The sequence below is a fragment of the Tenrec ecaudatus genome, chromosome 5, assembly GCF_050624435.1.
Source record: "Tenrec ecaudatus isolate mTenEca1 chromosome 5, mTenEca1.hap1, whole genome shotgun sequence".
Taxonomy (NCBI): Eukaryota; Metazoa; Chordata; class Mammalia; order Afrosoricida; family Tenrecidae; genus Tenrec; species Tenrec ecaudatus.
Genome location: NC_134534.1, coordinates 2,230,208 through 2,251,557, shown reverse-complemented (window position 1 = coordinate 2,251,557; position 21,350 = coordinate 2,230,208). Strand labels below are relative to the sequence as shown.

The 21,350-nt window shown below is 58.5% G+C and overlaps 1 protein-coding gene across 1 annotated transcript in view; it reads right to left on the bottom strand.

The window, feature by feature from the left end:
- LOC142448573 (maestro heat-like repeat family member 5) overlaps positions 1-17,829 on the bottom strand; it is a 34,368-nt gene extending 16,539 nt beyond the window's left edge. The window contains exons 1-19 of the mRNA XM_075550528.1: positions 17,819-17,829; positions 17,458-17,636; positions 15,418-15,563; positions 14,785-14,913; positions 13,480-13,639; positions 12,516-12,568; positions 9,592-9,699; positions 9,264-9,380; positions 8,710-8,829; positions 7,793-7,939; positions 7,061-7,183; positions 6,174-6,253; positions 4,940-5,122; positions 3,586-3,739; positions 2,963-3,067; positions 1,811-1,946; positions 1,544-1,686; positions 845-994; positions 410-564 (exon numbers count right to left, since the gene is read on the bottom strand). Of these exons, the coding sequence (XP_075406643.1) occupies positions 410-564; positions 845-994; positions 1,544-1,686; positions 1,811-1,946; positions 2,963-3,067; positions 3,586-3,739; positions 4,940-5,122; positions 6,174-6,253; positions 7,061-7,183; positions 7,793-7,939; positions 8,710-8,829; positions 9,264-9,380; positions 9,592-9,699; positions 12,516-12,568; positions 13,480-13,639; positions 14,785-14,913; positions 15,418-15,563; positions 17,458-17,636; positions 17,819-17,829 (2,399 nt within the window). The remainder of the gene's footprint in view (positions 1-409; positions 565-844; positions 995-1,543; positions 1,687-1,810; positions 1,947-2,962; positions 3,068-3,585; positions 3,740-4,939; positions 5,123-6,173; positions 6,254-7,060; positions 7,184-7,792; positions 7,940-8,709; positions 8,830-9,263; positions 9,381-9,591; positions 9,700-12,515; positions 12,569-13,479; positions 13,640-14,784; positions 14,914-15,417; positions 15,564-17,457; positions 17,637-17,818) is intronic.
- Between the last annotated feature and the right edge of the window lie 3,521 nt (positions 17,830-21,350).

Below are 21,350 nucleotides of genomic sequence, written 5' to 3'. Positions count from 1 at the left end.
TCGGGCAGCGGCAGGGTCCGTCTGGCACACATGGCCACGGGGACGCAGGACCAGACTCTCCTGTGCACTGAACACCACCTGCAATGCAGGGTCTTGGGAGGTGAGGCCACAGAGGTGGGCAGACGGGGAGCAAGTAAATAGAAGCCAAGGGACTAGCAAAGGTGGTGCCCACGGGGAAGGGGATGACGATGCAGCCGGTGATGGGTAAAGCGAGGCCAGCACTGTGTCCCCAGAGCCTGACCTGGGCATGTGTGTGTGTGTGTGGGGGGGGGTGTCCTTGCCTGTGGAGCCCCAGGGACTGTGGGGGCGAGGCTTTAGATAGGGCCTGGGACCAGGCCCCACCCCTACGCAGGCAGAGCAGAAGGTGGGCATGAGGAAGGGGGTGGGTGGGCAGGCTGGGGCTAGGCACCTGTCCAGCGGTATGGAGAAGTCCAGGAAGGCGGCCACCAGCTCGGTAGTGTGGCTCCGGGCCATGAGTGTGATGGCCTGCAGAGCACTCTCTTTGGCCTGGGGGACCCGGACAGAGCAGAGTCCAAGGTGGATGGCCCGGCCCATCTTGGCAACCTGTGGGGGCAGGGAGATGGCCCCTCTGAGGGCAGAGGCTGGCTCTGCCCTGGGGGGGGGTGTCTGAGGGGGCAGACATGGTTCTGTCTAGGGGGTCCTGAGGGGAAAGACACAGTTCTGTCTGGGAGGTCTGAGGGAGGGGTACATCCTTGCCTGGGGCGGGCCTGAGTTTGTCTCCCCATCAGATCTGTGTCCAGGTGTACCCCCTGGGCCCGTGGGCCTGAGCCTTGATGACTGACCCTTCCCTCTGCCCCATCCGAGTGGTGCCCCACCCCCTCACAGTGTCCAGCTTGGGCCCGTGGTCCTGGATGACTGCCAGCAGCATTTCAGCGGCCGCCTGCACGTGGAAGGGGCTGGGCAAGCCCAGGCCGTCGATGGTGGTCCAGATGAGCTCGATCAGCTCGGGTTTGCTGAGGTGCTTCATGGTCTCCTGGAGCCATGGGAGGTGTGGGTCACCTCAACTCAGTCCAAGGTCCCCCAGACTCTTGGATCCCCAAGTGTCTGAGCCCTCAGACTCCTGGGCCCCTGCCGGAAAAGGAGCTCAAACAGGAGAGCAAGGTGGAAGTAGGATGCTGGCAGTCACAATGAGGCAGCTGGGAAGCTTGCCTGTGTGTGTGTGTGGGGGGGGGGGGGACGGCGGGTGGTGGTATGGGGGATGTGCTCACGCCATGGGAGCAGCGGCCAGGGTCCCCGAGGGCTGAGAGCACTTTGTGGAGTGGCCAAGATGTCCAGCCCTGCTCCTGGGGGCCCTCCCGGGAGTCAGCGGGATGTCCTTGGTACAGGAAAAGACTGAGGACAGAGAATGCCTAGTCTATCGATCCTGAATCCCGGTGCCCTGGCCCTGGTAGGGGCGAGGGCTCCCCTAAATGCTCTCAGCCAAACAAGTGGGATGCAGAGACACACTGGCTCAGGGAGCAGAGCACGAACATCTCCTCCCCCATCCCTCCCCCTAGACCAGCCCAGGCGCCAGGGCTTTGACCTTGATGGCTTGGGAGCTGCCCAGATTGAAGATGTGGTCTTTGGGGGGCTTCTGCCCCGGGGCGTCCTCAGGGGCCTCCTTCTCGTCACCGCTGCTCAAGAGCTGCTTGGGGGCCCCCGAGTTGACCTTGGATGCTTTCCCAGCTGGGCAAGTGATTTGGGGGGTTAGAGGTGTCGTTAGAGGTGAGCCCCCGGCTGAGGGTGGGTGGGCTGGGGTCATGCTGATGTCACTCAGGCTGGGGTGTGCTGGGATGGTCCCGAGACTCACTTTTGTGGCGCATGAGCAGGAGGCAGAGGTGGCCCACCCCTTCCAGGCTGGAGCGCTGGGTGGCCCTGTCAGGGTCTTGACACAGAATCCCCAGCATGCCCAGCAGCTGTCCCATATGCCTCAGCTTCTCCTCGGGCTGCAGTGAGTGACAGAGGGACCCACGATGTCACTGTCCCTGGCCCCGGGTCCACCTCGTCCACTGCATCCCCCGGAACTGAGTGGCAGGTTGGGACTAGGGTGTGAAGCCATCACTCAGCGATGGAGAGGAGGATATTTCAGCACAATGTTTTAAAAAATGGAAATGAGCAAGTGGGATCTGACCCTATACCCAGGGCTCTGGTCGCCTAGCAGGTTAAGCATTGGGCTACTAAGCACAAGGTCAGCAGTTCAAAACCAGGAGGCTCTCCGAAGCAGAAAGGTGGGGCTGTATGCTCCTGTTATGAGTTAGCCTCGGAAATCCACCGAGCAGTTCGACTCTGTCCTATCGGGTGGTAATGAGTCGGCACTGAATGCAGAACTCTTGCTTAATCCTGTTCACTCACCTCACCCTCCTGCTGGCCCTGGTCCTCAGAGCAGGCACGCCTGCCTGGCACCAGGGAGGTGACCGGCTCTGTGTCCTGGGAGCCTCCAGGAGGAATTAGTGGTCAGTGCTGGGCCACGCACTCTGGGCACACAGATGCTTACCATTGGCCCCCAGGGCAACAGGGACAGCCCCTAGAGGGTGAAACTGTGATCTGATGGGCCTCTGAGGTGGGGTGGGCTGGGGTGCTCAAAGCAAGGGGCGCCAACCCGAGTCTGGGAGCAGGGCCTCCACCTCTCCTCACTTCCTTATTCTAAGTAGAAGTCGTGCCCCTGTTTTACTGGTAAGAAGCTGAGGTTCAGGAGAGAAGTACTGCTCCATGTCCAGGCACAGGAAGCAGAGACCAGGCTCTAGGGCCAGCGTGAGGCCCAGGGCAGGGGTCTTTCCTGGCTGAGTCTGTTTCCTGTTTTGGCAATAGGCCACCAAGCTTGCCACCAGGCCAGGTGTCACCAGGTTCAGAAAGCAGCATGTCCTTGGACCCCGTGAGCCTTGAGGAGGGCGAGGAGTAGGGGGAGGGCAACTCTGGCCAGGCTCCTAGTAGGTCCTGCTGCAGGGGAGAGGCTGGTGCTCACATTCAGGGAGAGGTGCTGGTTCAGGAACTTGAGGAGGTTCGTGCAGCTGTGCACCGCGCGCTGCCTCTCGTGTGCCTTCTCCGACATCAGCCACGTGTATATGCGCTGCAGGGTGCGCGGGGGGGGGGGGGGGGGAGGGGAGGTCAGCAGGAGCAGCTTGGGGGGAGCCCAGCCCAGCCCATCACGCAGATCAACAGGCCCTGCCCACCTGAGGCCACACCTCAACTGAAGACCTGCCCAGTGCAGGGCTGGGCTCCACCCACTGAGGGAGGCTCCACCCCAAAGCAAGGATCCACCCAATGCAGAAGATGCTGCTCCTTAGCAAAGCTCCACCCATCAATGGGGCTCCTGGCTTCCTCTGGGCCCAGGCTCCACCCGCCTTGGCTCAGGCCCCACCCCCTCAGCCTTCCCTTTCTAGGACTAAGGCGCACTCTCCCGCCGATCTCAGTGTCCGAGGCCGACAATTGCTCAGTCCAACTCACTGCACCCCTTTTGCCCCGAACTACCACGACCCCTATACCGGGCCGCCCTCTGGCCACCCGGACCCCAATTCAGGCCCTGCCTCCTCCACGTGGTGCTCCCAGCCCCTCTGGGCGCCTCGCGCTGGGCCCCCCTCCCCTCACCGACAGCAGGAAGTGCAGCTCGTGGGCTGTGGGGTTCTGCGCGAGCAGGCCCTGCAGCAGCTGGTCCAGGGCCCCCGCGGTCTTGTTGTACAGCACCTGTGAGGACCGCGTGGTCAGGTCCCAGAGCCGCAAGCATTGGCTGTTGGTGCGTGGCCTCGCTTCCCGTGCTCGCGGTCGCCCCGCCCCGCCCCGGCCCGCGCACAGTGCTGGCTGTAGCCTGGGAAGTAGTCATTGGGCAGAGCCCCGCCTGCAGGCCCCTCATTTTTCAGACCCCACCTGCCTGCCTGCTCCTCTCCCTTCAGACAGATCATTCCATGAAAAAGCACACAATCCCCTCACCTAGGAGGTGCTCTTGTGGCCCTGGCTGCCCACCTGGGGCCCACCTGTTGGCCAGCCTTTCCTGGGACCCATGCGGTTGGGAAGCTCAATGTGCCAGCTCCCTAGCACGCCTCACTCTCCCCCACTCTCCTCCTCCTGACCTTGCACCCGGATCTGCCCAGGCCTGGGCGAGCATCAGTGCAGAGGACAGCGTTGCCCAGTGGAGGTGGGGTGCATGGAACCCTGTGCAGAACTGAAAGGTTTTCCAGGTGGTGGGTGGTCACCAGGCCTGACTTCCGAGGTGTTCCTGGGTGGTTCACCTGCCATCTTTTGGCTTGTTGCCAGGCGCTTAACTGCAAGTGCTCCCAGGGACACGCTGGCACTGTGTGTGTGTGTGTGTGTGTGTGTGTGTCTACTCTCAGGGGCCCTGTGTGTCTGCATGGCTCCAGATTGTCTTGGGCTGTCATTGCTACGGGGGTAGACCATCAGTCGATGGGTTTGAACCAGTGACCTTTCCATCTGCAGTGGAATGCTTCTTACTTGTGCCACCAGAACCCAAACCAAACCCACCGTACGTCCAGCTCACAGCAACCCTGTAAGGCAGGGCACAGCTGTCCCACGGGGTTCCCAAGGGTGCTGTCTCCGGGGGAGCAGACAGCCTCACATTTCTTCCACAGAGCAGCTGGTGGGTTTGAACTGCCTACTTCTCAGGTGGTCATGGAGCTCACCCCACCCCAAACTCCTAAAACTAAACCTACTGCCACTGAGTCGGTACCAATTCATAGTGACCCTGTAGGGCAGAACCGGCCCTGTGCGTTACAGGCGCTGTAACTCATTTGAGGAGCCGAAAGCCTCATCTCTCTCCCTTGGAGAGGCTGGTGGGTTTGAAGCGAGGCCCTGCAGTTAGAAACCCAAAACGGATGCCGCCCCCCCAACCCCCTCAACTAGGGCCCTCCATTCCATGGGTGGACAAAGGACAGGCAGGGGACATGCCCAAGGTCCCAGTCCAGATCTGTGGGTTTGTCTGGGACCTTGCCCCTCCCCCTGCCCATCCCAAGTCACTTGGGGCCTTGAGCAGGGTACCTGTGGGTCAGGTGGCTCCAGATAGAGGCAGGTGTGCTTCTCCAGGACCTCCAGCATGGGCAAGGCAAACACACTGCGGAGGCAGACGGACAGGAGCCGCGACTTCCGGTCCAGGTCCAGCGGGGGCCTCAGTTTACTGTGAGCAGACAGAGGTGCAGTGCAGGAGCCCGGCAGCCAGGCAGGGACCCCACGGGAGCCTGGCCCTGGGCATCCTGGCTGCGAGGCCCCGTTGTCTCCATCTGTCCCTCACACTGTCCATGCTTAGTACGCTCTTCCGGTCCCTGCACTGCCTGAAGGGCTGCTCAGGGGGACTGTGGTGCTCCCACCCAGTCTGGCCTTTGGGCGAGGGCAGGTGCTCAACCTGCATGTGACCTGAATATGTAGGACAGTTGAGGGCTGGAACTGGTGGAGGGGGATTTGAACCTGTGTCTCTGCTCTCACCCAGTGCGCAGCTGCCTCTGAGCTAAAGACTCACCCCCTATGCCTTCCTCCTGGAGGGGTGGGGGTGGGAGCACGAGGGAGCATGGAAGAGTGACACCTGGGGCATTTAATGGGGACTGTCCCCCCAGTGGGGTTGTCATTGTGGGGGATTTGTGGCAGGCTTTGGATGGTGGTGGTGTCAGCTGATCACCCTGTCCCCACATTGGTCTGGCTCAGATGCTGCAAAGACTATTCTGTTTCCCCCCCCCCACCCCAGGACCAGGATCTGAGCCCCAAGACACCAGGGCCTAGTGTCTGCCTCGGGAGACCCTATGTCCCTGCAGCCTCACCTGTCCTGGCCAGCAGGGTGGCCAGGTGCACCCTGGCACCACCTGCAGACTCCTCAGAGCTCACCTCTTTCCCTCTCCCCCTCCCCCTCCCCTGGATGCTGACCGGGTCCAGACACAGGGTTCCTTTTTGATGCCTCTCTACACCTGCAGCCTGCTGGATACCCCCTGCCCATGCCAAGGGCTTGTCACCAGTGGTCACTGTGACCTTGAATATCTCCTGGTGTCTGTGGGCTGGGCTCAGCCTGGGTAGTGGTTCTGTCCCTGATCACAGACTCTGGCCTCCACCAGTTGCTCAGTCCTCCCAGCCCCACCCAGTACAACCACGACTTATGACCTCTCCAACTCCTCTGGCAGTGCCCCCAAGCACCCAGCCAGAGCGGAGATGCAGGAAGGCCCGTCAAGGGGCTGGGTACCGACCAGAGGCTGGAGGCGATGAGGATGGCCTGCTGGCGCGCTGGCGTGCACAGCGTGTCAGGGCACTCCTTCTCCATGAGAACCTGCAAAGCCCGGGCCCAGGCAATCACAGGAGCACAGTTAATCCCACTGCTGACACCAGACTCAGGCCTGCCTCAAAACCCCCCTGGGCGATATGACCTTGCCACCCCTTACAGCAGTGGTTCTCAACCTGTGGGTCGTGACCCCTTTGGGGGTTGCGTGACCCTTTCACAGGGGTTGCCCGATTCATAGCAGTAGCAAAATGACAGTGGTGAATAGCAGTGAAAATAGTTTTATGGTTGGGTGGGGGGTCGCCACCACAACATGAGGAACTGTATTAAAGGGTCATGGTATTAGGAAGGTTGAGAACCACTGCCTTAGAGAATCAGAGTTTGACCTTGTCATCAGATTATGGACTAGCTGTGTGTCTATGGACAGGTGTTCAAGTGTCTCAGCATCAGTTTCCTCATCAGGTAGGATGCTATTTCTCACAAAGCAAGGTGTGCACAGCAGGTACCAGTGCCTGGCCCACAAAGATGGGAGCTGCTCTTGCTGGGATCATTGGCCAGCCGCTGTGTGGTCTCCTCCACTCCCCTCAAAGCTCCCTTTGGCCAAGCTCTCCAGTAACCAGCTAGGCCAGTGCTTGCAGCAGGCATGGGCTCAGCAGCTGTGAGGTGGGTGCTTCTGGCCGGCTTGGGGCCGCCGTCAGCCATGTGGGCATGTTTCCAAAGGAGAAAGCTGGTGTGGGGGGTTGGGCACCCCCCAGAAATCCAACTCCACACTTCCCTGGGTTGTCTGTCCAGGAATGCTGAGGAAGGGTTCTACCCCCGGCCCCTGGAGCCCTCTGAAGCCCTGGACTTTGCTCTCACCATCAGACAGTCCAGGAGCTCGGGGGCCTGGGCAAACTCATAGCTGTGGGCCCCCTCATTTCTGTGGACAGCCCCCATTAGCATCAGGACAGCTGCCAGGAAGCTCTGCTTCAGGGTGTCATCCTAGAACGAGGGAGCTGGTCAGACACTGCATGGGCAGGGTCATCGCTGGATATCTGGTGGCCAGCATGGGGGCCTTTCTGAACTCAGAGGGTTAGTTAGAAATCTGGGCATTTTGACAAATTTTCCCTGGCATGTTGACATTTTATGTCCATGTGACTGGGCTAGGATTGGCAGTGGTTTGGCAGTTTAGATCCAATAACCCCCGTGAAGAGGTCTAATATAATGTAATGCTATGAGCAGCCAGTCAATTGAAAGGATGTCTTCCTGAGGCTGTGGCCTGCTTCCCATCTATATAGACACTGTGGAAAAGCTTGTCTGCTTTTTGTTGTACCTGGATTCTTGCATCTGGTTCATCATCTGAACATTGCTTGCCACATTGCCTGTGGATCCTGGGAGTCATCAGCACCTGCTACTTTACCCACTGACCTAGTAGAACCTTCCACCTTACCCACTGACCTAGGATTCATTCACCTCTGCAGCCAGAAGCTTGCTAGCTGACCTGCTGATCTTGGGTTACAGCCTGACATCTGACTCATTGACTTAGAACTTTTAGATTTCTGGGAGCAGTGGGAGGTGGGGAGGAGGGTCTAGATTCTGGGCATGCCTCACCCAGGAGCTATAGTGGAAGTAGAAGATCATCCTGGATAAGATGTTGTCCACCCACGGGAGGATGTGGTCCTTGGCCTTGGCTGCCATCTGGCCATACGTGAGCAGGGTGGTGCTGCTGGCCCATTTCCACCGGAAGTCCTCTGAACACTGGCCGCGGCAGGCGGGGGAGGGGGTGAGGGGACACACAGGGGCAGAGCAGGGGCATCAAAGCCCTGTAGACCCTTGGTGTGGGGACATTGGGAGGACCCCCATGCCCAGAAGTCTGTTGGTGGGACTGGGGAAGTAGGGAAATGAGATGAGGCAGTCTCAGGGAGCTCACTGGGCTGTATGTGGGGAAGCTGGCTCTGCTGGAGCTCTTTGGAGTCAGAACACCTTTTACCCCATCTTGTGTGTCCCTTCCTGGAGTCTCTCCTCCCTTCCTGTTGGGCAGGAGGCTGGGGCCTGGGGGCTGAGCACGGAGCTATTATCTGACCAATACCAGAGTGCCGAACAGGGTGGGGGCAGCTGCAGCGACCATGAGTGGAGTTCTGGTCCCTGCTCTGCCCATGTTGGCTGTGTGGCCCTGAGGAGGCTGCTGGCCCTTGCTGGACCATCAGTGGTTGACTATGGCCATTCTCCTGAACAGACCTGGCAGTCGGGAGGCCCCTTTCCTGCCTTTGTCCTCCCCATGGCACTGCTCTGGTGCTGATCCAGTCAGCTTGGGGGTGTTTGAGGGAGCAGAGAGGGGGCCTGTCCCTGGGGGCTGGGGGAGGTCTCCTGCCTCATTCTCCCGTTTCAAGAAAGTCACACGGCAAACCAGCCTCTGAGCAAACTCTAGCTCTGCACCCAGAGGCCAGGGTCACCCAGCAGGTGGGGGATGAAGAAGACAGGGACCTTCCTGTCCCTGCCAAGGTCCCTGAGGCTCTCCGAGTGCACACCTTTGGGGAGAAGCTGTGCAGACTCCACTTCATGGGTGCACTCCGCCCAAACTGCTCCAGGACAGCCCAGACATCGTCTAAGTGGCGGGCGGCAGTCAGTCCCATGGTTAATGCAATGCCCTGTTGAGGAGAAGCCACGTCACAGGCTGACCAGGCCTGGCCCCTTGCTGTCCAAGGAGTGCTCACCCAAGGTCACAGGTGACCTCTTCCAAATATGTCACTCTGAGCCCAGTGGAGGGGGTTCCCTAGAACTCACTATTATGATCCCAGACCTGCCCAGGGGTCAGAGTGAGGGTCCAGCAGGGTCAGGGCTATGTGTGTGAGCAGGAATAAGGCTCAGAGTGTGAGCGGGATCAGGGTTCAGTGTGAGCAGGGTCAGGGCTCAGGGTGTAAGCAGGATCAGCATCAGCGCTAAGTGTGTAAGCAGGGTTAGGACTCAGTGTGTGACTGAGATCAGGGCTCAGAGTGTGACCAGAATCAGAACTCTGTGAGCAGGGCTTAGGGCTCAGGGTGTGAGCAGGATCCAGGCCCAGGCTGTTGTCACCCAGGCTCACCTCCCTCTGCTGGGGCCACTGGTGGGACGTCTCCAAGAGCACCCGCAGGTGTGTCCGGATGGTGCTGCTGCTCTCCGCAGCCTGCAGGACTAGTCCGTAGAAGGTGAACAGGAAGGCCTGAGGGATAGTCGGGCCTGCTGAGCCTGACCCGGCCCCAAAAGCTGCCCTGCTCTGAGCAGCCTCCCTGCCACAGCCTGCCACCCTCCTTGGCTCCTGCTCTGCCCAACTTCCTAAGAGGGCCCACTCATCCTGCCTGGGACCCCCTCATCCCCACCTGCTTGGAGCCAGAGCAGGTTCAGGCTTGAAGGCCCTGTGGGGAGGGGCCCACCTTCTCTGGAGGCTGTTCCTGCTGCGTTCGCTCGGGCTTGGTGAGCATCCTCAGCAGCTCCTTGGTCCACACGTCGGTGTTCAGGAAGGGGACCGACTTGGCAGCTAGCTGTTAGCAGACCAGGTGGGCAGGGCTGGGCCATGGAGAGCCCTGTCTCCATCCTCCAGACCTCTCCCCTCTTCAGAGTCCCTCCTACTGGTCCTCAGCCCTCAGGCCTCATCCAGTGCAGTGCCTTCCCCGAGGGACTCCTGGCGAACCTGGGCCCGAGGCCACCAGGCCTGCCCGCGTGCCTGCTGGCGGGGTATCCTGGGAGACACCACTGCTCAGCAATAGCGGGCTGCGAGGGGGGACCACCAGCCAGGCTCTGCCTGTCCACGACTGGCCGTGTCTCTAGCACCCAGACACAGAGTGGGCACCCCGCCCTGTGTTTGGAACAAGGAATGCACAGCAGGACGCGCAGAAAGTCCTGCCCTGACGGCGTGACTGTAGAGCAGGGGTTCTCAGCCTTCCTCATGCCGCAGCCCTTTAACACAGCTCCTCATGTTGTGGTGGCCTCACCAACCATAAAATTATTTCGTTGCTACTTCATCACTGTCATTTTGCTACTGTTATGAATTGGGTGACCCCTGTGAGAGGGTCATTCGACCCCCAAAGGGGTCATGACCAACAGGTTGAGAAATGCTGCTGTAGAGCATTGACTGATGGGCTCCCTGATCCCAGGGACCCCCAATTCCACTCGTCCATCACCCACCTTTTTCTGCAAGATCTTAGGGCCATTCACCTGAAAGCCTGATCCTCAAACCTGGGATCTTCTAAGGGAAGGCGGAGAAACATGCGGACACGCGTTTAAGGAGTGTGTCTGAGCTGGGCACTGGCCCCTCACAGGAAGGACGAAGCCAAGGTCGTTGGTTCGGTTGGTTGGATTTATAGCGTCACCTTCAAAGCTGAAGCCACATGGCCAAGTCCATTCCCACTCATCTCGACCCTTGGGGGCAGAACAGAACTGCCCCGTGACCTTCAGAGGCTGCACATCTTTTACAGGTACAGAAAGCCTCCTCCTTCCCCTGCAGAGCGGCTGTTGGGTTCGAACAGCTGATCTTGCGGTCAGCAGTCCAACCTGTAACCTGCTCCACCGCCAGTGCTGCTCCTGTCACCGCTGACCAAGGATCAATAGCCGTAAAAGACAGGAGCTCCTCCAAACTCAATAAGAAAGAGACAAAGCACCGTGTGTCAATGTGAAGGCACAGATGTGACAGAGACCTGAGCCGTAAACTCCACCTCACGAGCTCATCCGTGCCCGAATTTGGACAACGGTGGGCAGAAGCTAGCATGAGGAGGGTGGCAAGGGAGCATGGGGTGAGGGGTGTGGCCCCCCTTGCCCTTTGAGGGGAGGCCTGGGGGGTCTACATTTTTCATTCACTGCCATCGAGTCAATCCTGACTCATAGTGACCCCCTCCTGTGGTAATTGGTAATTGTCCACAGGAGCAGAAAGCCCAGTGTTTTCTCCCGAAGAGCTGCTCGTGGTTTCGAACTGCCAACCACGCCGATCGCAGCCCACACATAACCACTGTGCCTCCAGAGCGCCTGTGGAAGGCTTTTGGCAAGATCAATATGCGATCCTTGCATGCACCCCCCCTAAGCAATTGCATTTCTGGGAGGCAGCCCTCTACAATGCAGCGCTGTCAGCAGGGCTCCCGCAACCTCGTGAGGGGTAAGACAAGCTTGAGGCATTCCCAGTGGGCCGAGCCATTTGCTCCCCTCTTCCCTCGCTCCTTTTGTCCCTGACATGGAAGCTTCTCCCCACTTTCTGCAGAAGTAGTGGACACGTTGTCAGGAGAGAGCAGTCCCTGGAGGACATCACGCTCGGTAAAGCAGAGGGGCAGCAGTGAGGCGGATGGACCCGTGGCTGACCATGGGCTCAAACATAACAATTGTGAGGCTGGCACAGGACCAGGCAGTGTCCCGCTGTTGTCACAGGATCACTGTGAGTCCGGGCAGACTCGGTGGCACTCAGCCACAGCAGTCACAAAAGACAGAGGACTTGTTGGGCCAGGCTGCCTCCTGGCCAGCCCATCTGATTGTCAATGCATACAGCAGGCCCTGAGCCCTCCCTGGCTTTCTTGTCCACAGGGCAGGTGTCCCAGTAGCCTCTGTCCTTGCTCCCACATCTGTGTGCACCCCCACAGACCCCAGACGGCAGCCCCTTACCCAAAAGGCATGTTCAGAAACTCAAAAGACCCTAAACCTCTCCTGCCTTTGCTGCAGCCTCGCCGAGGTGCCCGTATGCACGGGGGTGAGTGGCTGGGCTCAGCAGGGCGGTTTTGGGTGGCAAGGCTGGGCTGTTGGTGGTGTTGGATATGTTCCTAGAATATGCAGCCAATGGCTGTTTATTTTCCAAAAGCCTGAATTAAAAGCACACCTTTCCTTGAGGCTTTTATTGTCTGAGAGTTTTGTTGTAAACTAGAGGCATCTCTGGCCTCTTGTGCTCAGCTCAGACCTCTGAGAACTGTATGGAGCCTCCGGCGCCCCTGTGTTCAGTGGAGAACTGGGCTCAGAGGGGTTTCAATGGCTGACCCCTCAAAAGCAGAGCTCCACACCTTTCTGGGAGGGACTGCACTGCCAGCCTGTGGCCAGCCCCTTCCCTGGGGGTGACCATTGAGGTGGACTGTGGCTCTTCCCTCCTCCCAGCTGCTTCTAGACTTCCCTGGCCTTGGCTCTGGCTGGCCTGGGGTTGGGTGGGAGGACCTGCTGGGTGCTAGATGAGCTGCTTAGCACCCAACCCCTAGGAACCCAGTCCCCACCTGCAGCGTCCACTAGCTTATCTGTGAGTGGGGATTCCCCCTCTCCTGCCTTCTTGGGGTGCTGGCCGCTGCAGGTACCCTCTCCCCGGGTCCCCATGGCAGCCCTGAGCCTGCACCCCTACCTGGGCCAGCAGATCCTCCCAGCATGCCTTCTCAGTCTTGCTCAGCAGCTTCTCTGTGGGGGGCAGGGGGAGGAGTCACAGGCCAGGCCTCAGACTGGGAGCACCATCCTCCCCCCTGCTTCCTGGCTTCAAACACTACGGGGAAGATTCCATGGGGCTAAGGCCCTGACCATCTGAACCGGACTTTCAGGAGGGAGCTGCAGCCCGCAGAGTGCTGTGATCACAGGCCTGCCACGCAGCCCCTCTGTGTCCAAGGCTCAACAACGGGGCAAGGAGGGGCCCCTTTGAGATGCACTGGGGGAGCAGTGTGGGGCTGGAAAGCTTCGAGGGCCTTTGGAGACTCCACTCAGAGCCAAGGGCTGCTCAAAGAGACAATTCAGAGTCCCACCCCGAGGGGCCTGCACCCAGACTGCCAACCCTGGGGCTGGGGCACGGCCGACAGCCTGGTGGCTTCCCGGTGCACTCAGCATCTGCCACAGCCACCCTGGGGCAAGCACAGGCCTCTCCCCTCAGACTCCCACTTGGCAGCCTCCTCCAGGAAGCCCTGCAGGTTGGCCACTAAGGCAGTGGTCTCTCCCCAGCTGCCCCCGCTGCACACCCTCAGGGCTGTCCAGAATGAAGGAATGAGTGAGTGAATATGTCAACGGAGCAGTGTTGCCCCTTGGGGGACCATGGGCCTGTGGGCGGCCTCCCAGAGAGGAGGGGCCACATGCTCCTGCGGCCGAAGGAGAGAGCACGGGCATAGTGCCAGGTGGCGAAGGTACCCAGTGGGTGGGGGGCTCTGATCACCTCTGGGAACTTCTTGGTCAGTCGTGGCCGTGCCCAGGCTCATGGACTAGTGACAGACAGGAAGGGCACGCACGCCCCCTTGCAAGGGAGGCATGGGGGATGTGGCATGGCAGCGGTGGGGCCTCTAGAATGTGCGCCCCGCCTCCTCAGCCCCGGGCTGGCCCCCAGGACCCACCGCTGGAGGACACCATGCCCATCACATAGAGGAAGCTGCGGTGCGGGAAGTTGCCGGTCAGCACCTCCGCCTCCAGGTGCTGGGCCACCGCCCGCCACGAGTGCTTGCAGATGGCCACCAGCACGTTGCCGGCCGAGTCCTGGAAGACGTCCTCCAGCTCCTGGGCCGAGGTTGGGGGACACCAAGGCAGACAGGGAGGGTGGGAGGCGTTGACACAGCTGTCACGTGGGGCAGGCAGGCTGGCGGCTGCCCACCTACTGCTCTCAGAGGCCCTGTGAGTTGGAGAGGGCCAGGGGGACCCCCACAGCTGACAGGTGAAGGGCGGCCTCAGTCCCTGGTCTTTGGACCCCATTTGGGGAGGGCACCTGTTGCCCTGTGGCAGGGACTCTTTCCTGGGCAGTGCCTGGCCTGAGCCTTAGCCTGCACCTGTAAGTGGGGCCAGAGCACCTGCTTGGAAAGCTGAGTCCTGCCTGTGTCTGGACTTCCACAGGGTTTTCCTGCCACCCAGCCCCTCAGACAAACTGTACCCACTGCAAGCGAACCTGGGTGGCCCTTCCGCAAGCGAGTTGCAGAGGTTGCAAGTCTCTATGGAAGCAGACAGCCTCCTTCTGCTGAGACAGAGTGTCTAGTGGGTCTTACGGACCAACCCCATGGCTAGCAGTCTGATGCTTACCTACTCTACTGTTGGCCAGCAGGGGCCCATCAGGTGGGAGCTGGGGGCTGAGTCAGGGCACTGGCTAGAGTAGCAGGTCTTAACCTGGGTGTCAGGACCCTTTTGGGGGTTGAATGACCCTTTCACAGGGGTTGCCTGATTCATAACAGTAGCAAAAGTACAGTGATGAAGTAGCAGCAAAAATAATTTTATGGTTGGGGGTCACCACAACATGAGGAACTGTATTAAAGGGTCATGGCATTAGGAAGATTGAGAACCACTGGGCTAGAGGGTCTCATGGGGGCTGGAGGGTGGAATGCAGGGGTGGGTGTGGAGAGGGAGGTGCTGGAGCTGGGAGACCCAGAGCCCACCACAGGGGAGGGACACCAGGTGGGCTCGGCCACTTCCTGGCTCTGCAGCCTCAGAGGAGCAAAGCTGTCTATGAAAGTGGACACCTTGCCCGACCGCGCCCCCCCCCCCCGTGCCCTCCTTCCCCCATGAATGGAGGACAGGGGATTGGCCCTCGGGAGGGAGCTGGTGCCAGAAATGGGGCATTGGCCAAGACCCTGGGCAAACCACCCGCAGGGTGTCTGGCTCTCCTTGGGCCCTGGAGTCCTGGGGTCTGGGGCCTGCTGGGCAGGCGGGTGGCCCACCGTGACCATGGTCATGTTGTCCAGGGCCAGCTGCATGAAGGTTTTCTCCCAGGTCTCCTCCAGGAAGTCACTGGCTCTGATGACAATTTCTAGGACCTGGAACAGCCGGAACTTGTGCCGGGTGGTGATCTACGGGCAGCAGAGTGGACAGAGGCTGGGGGTGAGCCGATTAGCAGGAGGATGGGGCTCTGCATGACCCGAGGGGGGTGGTGATCCATAAAGGATGCTTTTGGCCATTCGCTCAGAATTGAACATGCACTGGGCCCCTACCGTGTGCACGCCCTGGACCAACTGCTATCAAGACAAAAGAATACAAGTTTCTCCTGACCTTCAGGTGGGTGGGTGGGTGGGGAGGCTTCCGTGGAGCATGAAAGCCGAAGTCAGCTCCTTCATGTACTCATCCTCTCAAGGAAGCTCTGACGGGCCACCCACCCCCCACCTCCTCGAATGGAGGCCTCTGTGACTCGGAGGAAGATGTCCCCTTCTCCAAGCCTCAGTTTCCCCACCTATGGGGACCACAATCTGCCCCGTGAGACGACTGGAGGGTGATGGATCCTCTGCCCTCCCACCCGTTCGGCCCGTACGAGGGCACAGCACTGGGGCTGCCCTCCCCGGACCCTGCGCCCACCCAACCTGTGGGTTGTCTGTGAAGAAGTCGTGGATGGTGTCCAGCACCAGGCTGGGGGACGCGTGTGCCATGGTCTTCACTTTCCTGATGATGTATTTCAGGCGCAGCGGGTCTGACCCACTCAGGTCCCGGAGCATCTTGAAGCAGATAGCTGCAGGGGGCAAGGGCGGGTGTGGAGGTGGGCCGTCTGGGGGAGGTCCCATAGGACACGGAGAGGGGGCTTGGCATGGGAAGGGGTCCTCCTGGCATTCAATCAGCCACACTGAGCACGAGAATAATGCAGGCAAGTGACCGTTGACCAACGGGGACTGTCTGGCTGTAAATCCTTCTCTGCTGTCTTATAACTCTGACTCAACATGCCTGTGCCTATCTTCCCTTGGGAGGGCATTTTCCACTATACTAATGGGCAGGAATAGGGTGGTACTAGGGCTTGAGCTGGCGGCCTAGTGGTTACTCATTGGGCTGCGAGCCGCAAGGTCAGTGGTTCGAAACCACCAGCTGGTCTTAAGGAGAAAGATGGGGCTTCCTATTCCCGGAAACAGTGGCAGTCTCAGAAACTCACAGGAGCAGTTTTGCCCTGTCCCAGAGGGTCATGACGAGTTGGCATCAACTCCATGCAGTGTTTGTGTTTGAGTGGGGGGTGTGAACTCAGCTGTACCTGGGTTTCCTTGGGGGGCATCTTGAAGGGCCCTGCCTGAGTAGAGGATGTGGCCCCAGCACACCCTGGGCTTCCCAAGTAGAGGGTGTGATGGGCACCATCCTTTGTTTTCCTCGCATGGCACCACCTTACTGTACTGACACACCTCCCCCCGAGAGCCAGCCCCTGTTCCCTGACTGAGCTGTCGGAGAAACAAGAAGACTTGGTGCGGCTTTTGGACATTTTTGGCTTCTGGCTCCTGGCCCTGCATCTGGCCCGCCTCGGCCTGACCCTCAGATTTGGAACTAGGCAGCAAGACGATTCCTGAGAGTTCCGTGAGTTTCTGTGGGAGGTGGCGGCGGTTCCAGAACCCAGGGTCCTGAGGGAATGTGGTCGCTCGAGAGGCGTGGGGGGAAGTGGAGCAGAATAGCCTCTTGGGAGGCTTGGGCATGGTCAACCTCCAACTCCTTGGGACTAGCCTGGTATTGATTCTTCTAGAAGGAATAACTGCAGCAGATAAATCTGTTCTTCCTGTCCAGTCACCCCTATTACCATCCTGCATAGAGCCAGCCATCTTTTATCCATCCATCCATCCATCCATCCATCCATCCATCCATCCATCCATCCATGTATCCATCACCCACCTATCTCTGTACCCACACATCCATCCATTTGTGTCTATCCATCAATCTATCTACATACCTGTACACCCATCCATTCATCCACTCACCCACCCACCCATTTATTCATATGTCTGTTCACCAACATATTCATCCATAGGATGATTGCGAATCAATCTGTTTTTCCATATGCTTGCCCATCCATCTGTCCACTTATCCACCCACTCATCTGTCCATCTACCACACGTTCATTCTTGTGCAGCTTTGTCCACCAATCCATCTGTCCACACACCCATTTACCAATCCATCCACTCATTCAGGTATCCATTCCCTCCTCCCTTCATTATTTCATTACGCCAACCCTCTCTTCTCCATGCAGTCAACTGACACTCAGTGATGTGCATTCTGTGTGGGCCTGGGCCGTGGTTATGGAATGAAGGTGGAGTCAGGCTCATTTCTGGCCCAAGGAGCCTGTAGCCAAGTGTTGGCGGGCTTTGGGTCATTGGGTGGGTGTGTAAAAAGGCTATGGGCAAACACACAGGAAGCATGGACCCGGACGGAGGTCAGAACTGGTTCCTCATACGAATGGGCTTTCAAAGCATCCCCAGGCAGGGGCCAGGCCCGAGTTGAGCTTCTGAGATGAAAGAGCCCTACTCCTTTGGCATACCTAAGCACCCAGAGAGAGCCTCCCTCTAGTCCTCACCCCTGTTAAAGCCTGGATAGAGGGGTAGGATGGGACCTTCCTGACCTTGACCCCTGTGGCCCCCAGCCAAAGTCCCCATGGTCACCTGCATTGTAGGCTTCCTCCATGAACATCTTGTGCTCCTGGGGCACCAGGGCAGCCTGGCTGCTCCGTGACTTGTGGAGCAGGATGGTGGTGGGGGCTGCTTGCCTGTCCTTGTGGGCAGAGCCCTGAGAAACCCTCATGGAAGACCAGTCCTTCATGGTATTGGGGGTACAGGAGATTCTGAAATGGAAAAATGGCCCTCAGTTTCTGCGTCTGGATTCGCTGTGCCTCAACATGGCTCCAGCCCAAGAAGGGACTGGGGTCTGAATCAGGCTTGACAGCCTCCCCCCACCCACCATCCCCCTCACCCATTGGCCATCCATCTTTCCACCAAATCCATCTATCATCCACCAGCCACCCACCTCTCGTCCATCCTTCCATCCAATCCATCCATCCATCCACCCATCATGCATACAATTGCCCACTATCTACCATCCATCCACTCACCCACCTATCCATCCATCACCCATACATTCACCCACTCACCATCTACCCATGTATGCATCTATCCATCACCCACCCATCTATTCACCATGAATCCATCCACTATCCACCATCCATCCATCATCCATCCATCCATCATCCATCCATCACTTGCCCATCTATCACCCATCCATCTATTTACCATTAATCCATCCACTATCCACTATCCATCCATCCAACCATCCATCACCTGCCCATCTATCCCTCACCCACCCATCTATTCACAGTGAATCCATCCACTATTATCCATCCATCCATCCATCCATCCATCACCTGCCCATCTATCCATCACTCACCCATCCATTCACTATGAATCCATCCACTATCCACCATATATCCCATCCATCCATCCATCCATCCATCCATCCATCCATCCATCCATCACCTGCCCATCTATCCATCACTCACCCATCCATTCACCACGAATCCATCCACTATCCACCATATATCCCATCCATCCATCCATCACCTGCCCATCTATCCATCATTCACCCATCTATTCACCATGAATCCATCCACTACCCACCATTCATCCAACCATCATCCATCCATCACCTGCCCATCTATCCATCATCCACCCATCTATCCACCATCCATCCATCCTCCCTTCAACAAACTGAGCCATGGGAAGGATGCAGGAGTCTTGGGGCCTCAGGACAGAGTTGTGTAGGCAGCATCATCTGTGGGGCTGGTGGGGCCTGACTCTAGCAGGTGCTGGTGGGACAGATGTGGCTGCAGGGATGAAGGAGGGATCTGAGAATGGGAAGCCCAGTTCCAGCTGGGGCAGCCAGTCTATTCAGGAGCCCTGTGAGACTGCCCTGGGGGCTCAGGCAGCTCTGGCCTGGGTCTCTGAGGGAGGCCAGAATGCTATAGGAGCAGGTGTCGTGAAGATGGGTAAGTTGTGCCATAGGGGTGTGTGCCCCACCCTCACAGAGCAGCCAGGTTGAGTGTGTGTGTGTGTGTGTGTGTGTGTGTGTGTGTGTGTGTGTGAGAGAGAGAGAGAGAGAGAGAGAGAGAGAGAGAGAGGTGGAGAGTGAGCTCCCAGCATTGTTAGGGTCACGGAAAGAGGCCTTAGCGCATACATCAAATGGTGAGGCTGTTGTTTCCGGATGGATCCTCAATCCGGCACTGCGCACTTCTGAAGTCGGTGTCTCCATCTCTCTAGCCCCCACGCCCCTAATCCTCGGCGCTTCAATTTACACCCTGTCGGAGCAGCAGTGTTCCTTTCCAGCGTGTCCTTTGAGTTTGGGGACCAAGAAGTGGTCTGAAGGGCAGCGATCAGGGCTGCAGTGAGGACAACGTCTGTGTGGAGTGTCCCCAGGGACGTGCTTCTGGGGCCCCAGGCTGCCCTCAGAACGAGCAGGTGCCAGGTCCCACGGAAGCCAACATTCCTTAGTGCACCCTCCTGGCCTCTCCATTTTCTGAAAACCTCTTCCTAATAAACCTCCGGGATCGTCTTCAAGAAAATCAACCAAGGCTCTCCCTTTAGAATCCCCAAAATGGGTTCCCCTAAGTTTCTGAGCTGCGGCCTCTGTCTTGAGGTGACCTGGCCCAGCAGATCCTTTGGAAAGCCACTGTTTGGATTGGTGTCCCGTCCCACCCCTTTTCCTTTTGAAGACACCCTAATGCAGTGCTTCTCCACCCTTGCACACAATTCCCCCTCCAGCCACAAAGTTACTTTCATTGCTACTTCATACCTGTAATTTTGCTACTTTTATGACTCATTCAACCCCCAAATGGGTCGTGACCCACAGGTTGAGAACTGCTGCCCTAATGAGACTAGGACACATGTTTTACCGACAGAACTTGTCTGCAGCCATCCCCGGACTGTAGAGACTTCTTGCAACATGTGGAACAGGCCTATGTGTGTGGGACCCAGGCTCTGGAAGCTGTGCCTTTTGACCGACCCTCCCACAGGGCACCTCCACAACTCCCTCCTTCCCGGACAGCACGAGCAATGTTTTCTCTGACTGGGCTTTGGTGCTGCCCAGAGTCGGCCTTCATTGAGAAGTCACTGCTTAGTGAATAAAAAGACAAGCCAGGGACGGGATAGCAATTTTTGCCAAACACATATCTGATAAAGGATTTTACCCAAGAGCCACTTCCATAAAAAGGCCTTACGATCCAGTGATAAGAGCCCACATACAAAATATGCAAGCAATCTGAACAGGCTCTCCACCAAAGAAGACCCAAACGCACTGGGGCTGGGTTGATTCTGACCCGGCGCTGTATGGGTGGAGCAGAACTGACCCCCAGGATCCCTCAGCTGTGAATCTGCCCAGGAGCGGCCAGCAGGGTACAGCTACTGACCTTGCATGTGACAATATACATGAGCAGTCCCATCTTCAGCCCACTTTTATACCAGGCCTCCCTCCCCTCTTCACCACAGCAGACACTCCCAGGCTCCAACTCCCCTGCCCATGAGCCCACCCCGAGTCACCATGACCCTGGAGGTTTCCTGGGCTGTAACACATTGGGCTCCTCACTGCAAGGTCAGCTGTTTGGAACCACCAGCCTCTCCGTGGGAGAAAGTTGAGGCTGTCTGCTCTCCACCAGACAGACAGCCTGGGATACAAACTCACAGGGATGGCTTTACTCTGTCCGTAGGGTCTTATGAGTTGGGTTTGTCTCCACAGCAGTGACGTCTTTTGTTTTTAATTCTTGACTGCAGCAGACGGCCACACCTGTGCCCTGTAGCACGGGCGGTGGGCTTCAACCACTGTGCTTGGTGTTAGCAGCCCAGGTCTCACCCCTCGGTGGCGCCAGGGTTCCTTCTGGTCAGACAAGGGTCACTGGGTCACTGAAATATCGCCCATGACAGGGAGCGATGGTCAAGTGGCCAGACGACCTCTGGTCACAGCTGGGAACTTGGGGAGACCCTAGAAAGACAAGGCCTTCCCGAGGGGTATCAGCCCCACAGGTGTCACTGTGTTGGTGACGACAGCGGATGGGAAAAGCAGCAGGTTATGGTCAGAGCAGGGGCCATGTCCTCGGTGGGGATACAGTGCCAGACGTGGTGGAGGACAATGCATCTGACCACATGTGAGTGGGAAAGGGCACGGAAACCAGTATAAACAAGAGGGAAGGGCAGGTCCTGCCCCTTCCTTCTAGAACTGACCGTAGAGAGAGGGGAGCCCAGGCCACAGCTGGCAGAGGGGAGGGCCGGCAGCCGGCTGTGTAGACAGCAAGGTGGCTGACCTGGGGTTCTGGGACCCAGATGACGAAGTCCATGCGGCTGATGAGCGGCTTTGCGGCGGGTCAGCCTGCTGCCTGTCCATGGTGGGGCTGCTGTCGGGGAGTCTCAGGCCCCAGCACCGCCTTGTCCTCGCTCGGGCAGCTCAGCCCTGTCTCTGCGTGCCCCTCCCCCGCCCGCAGCCTGACCTCACCCTGAGGTCACAATGGCTCCAACTC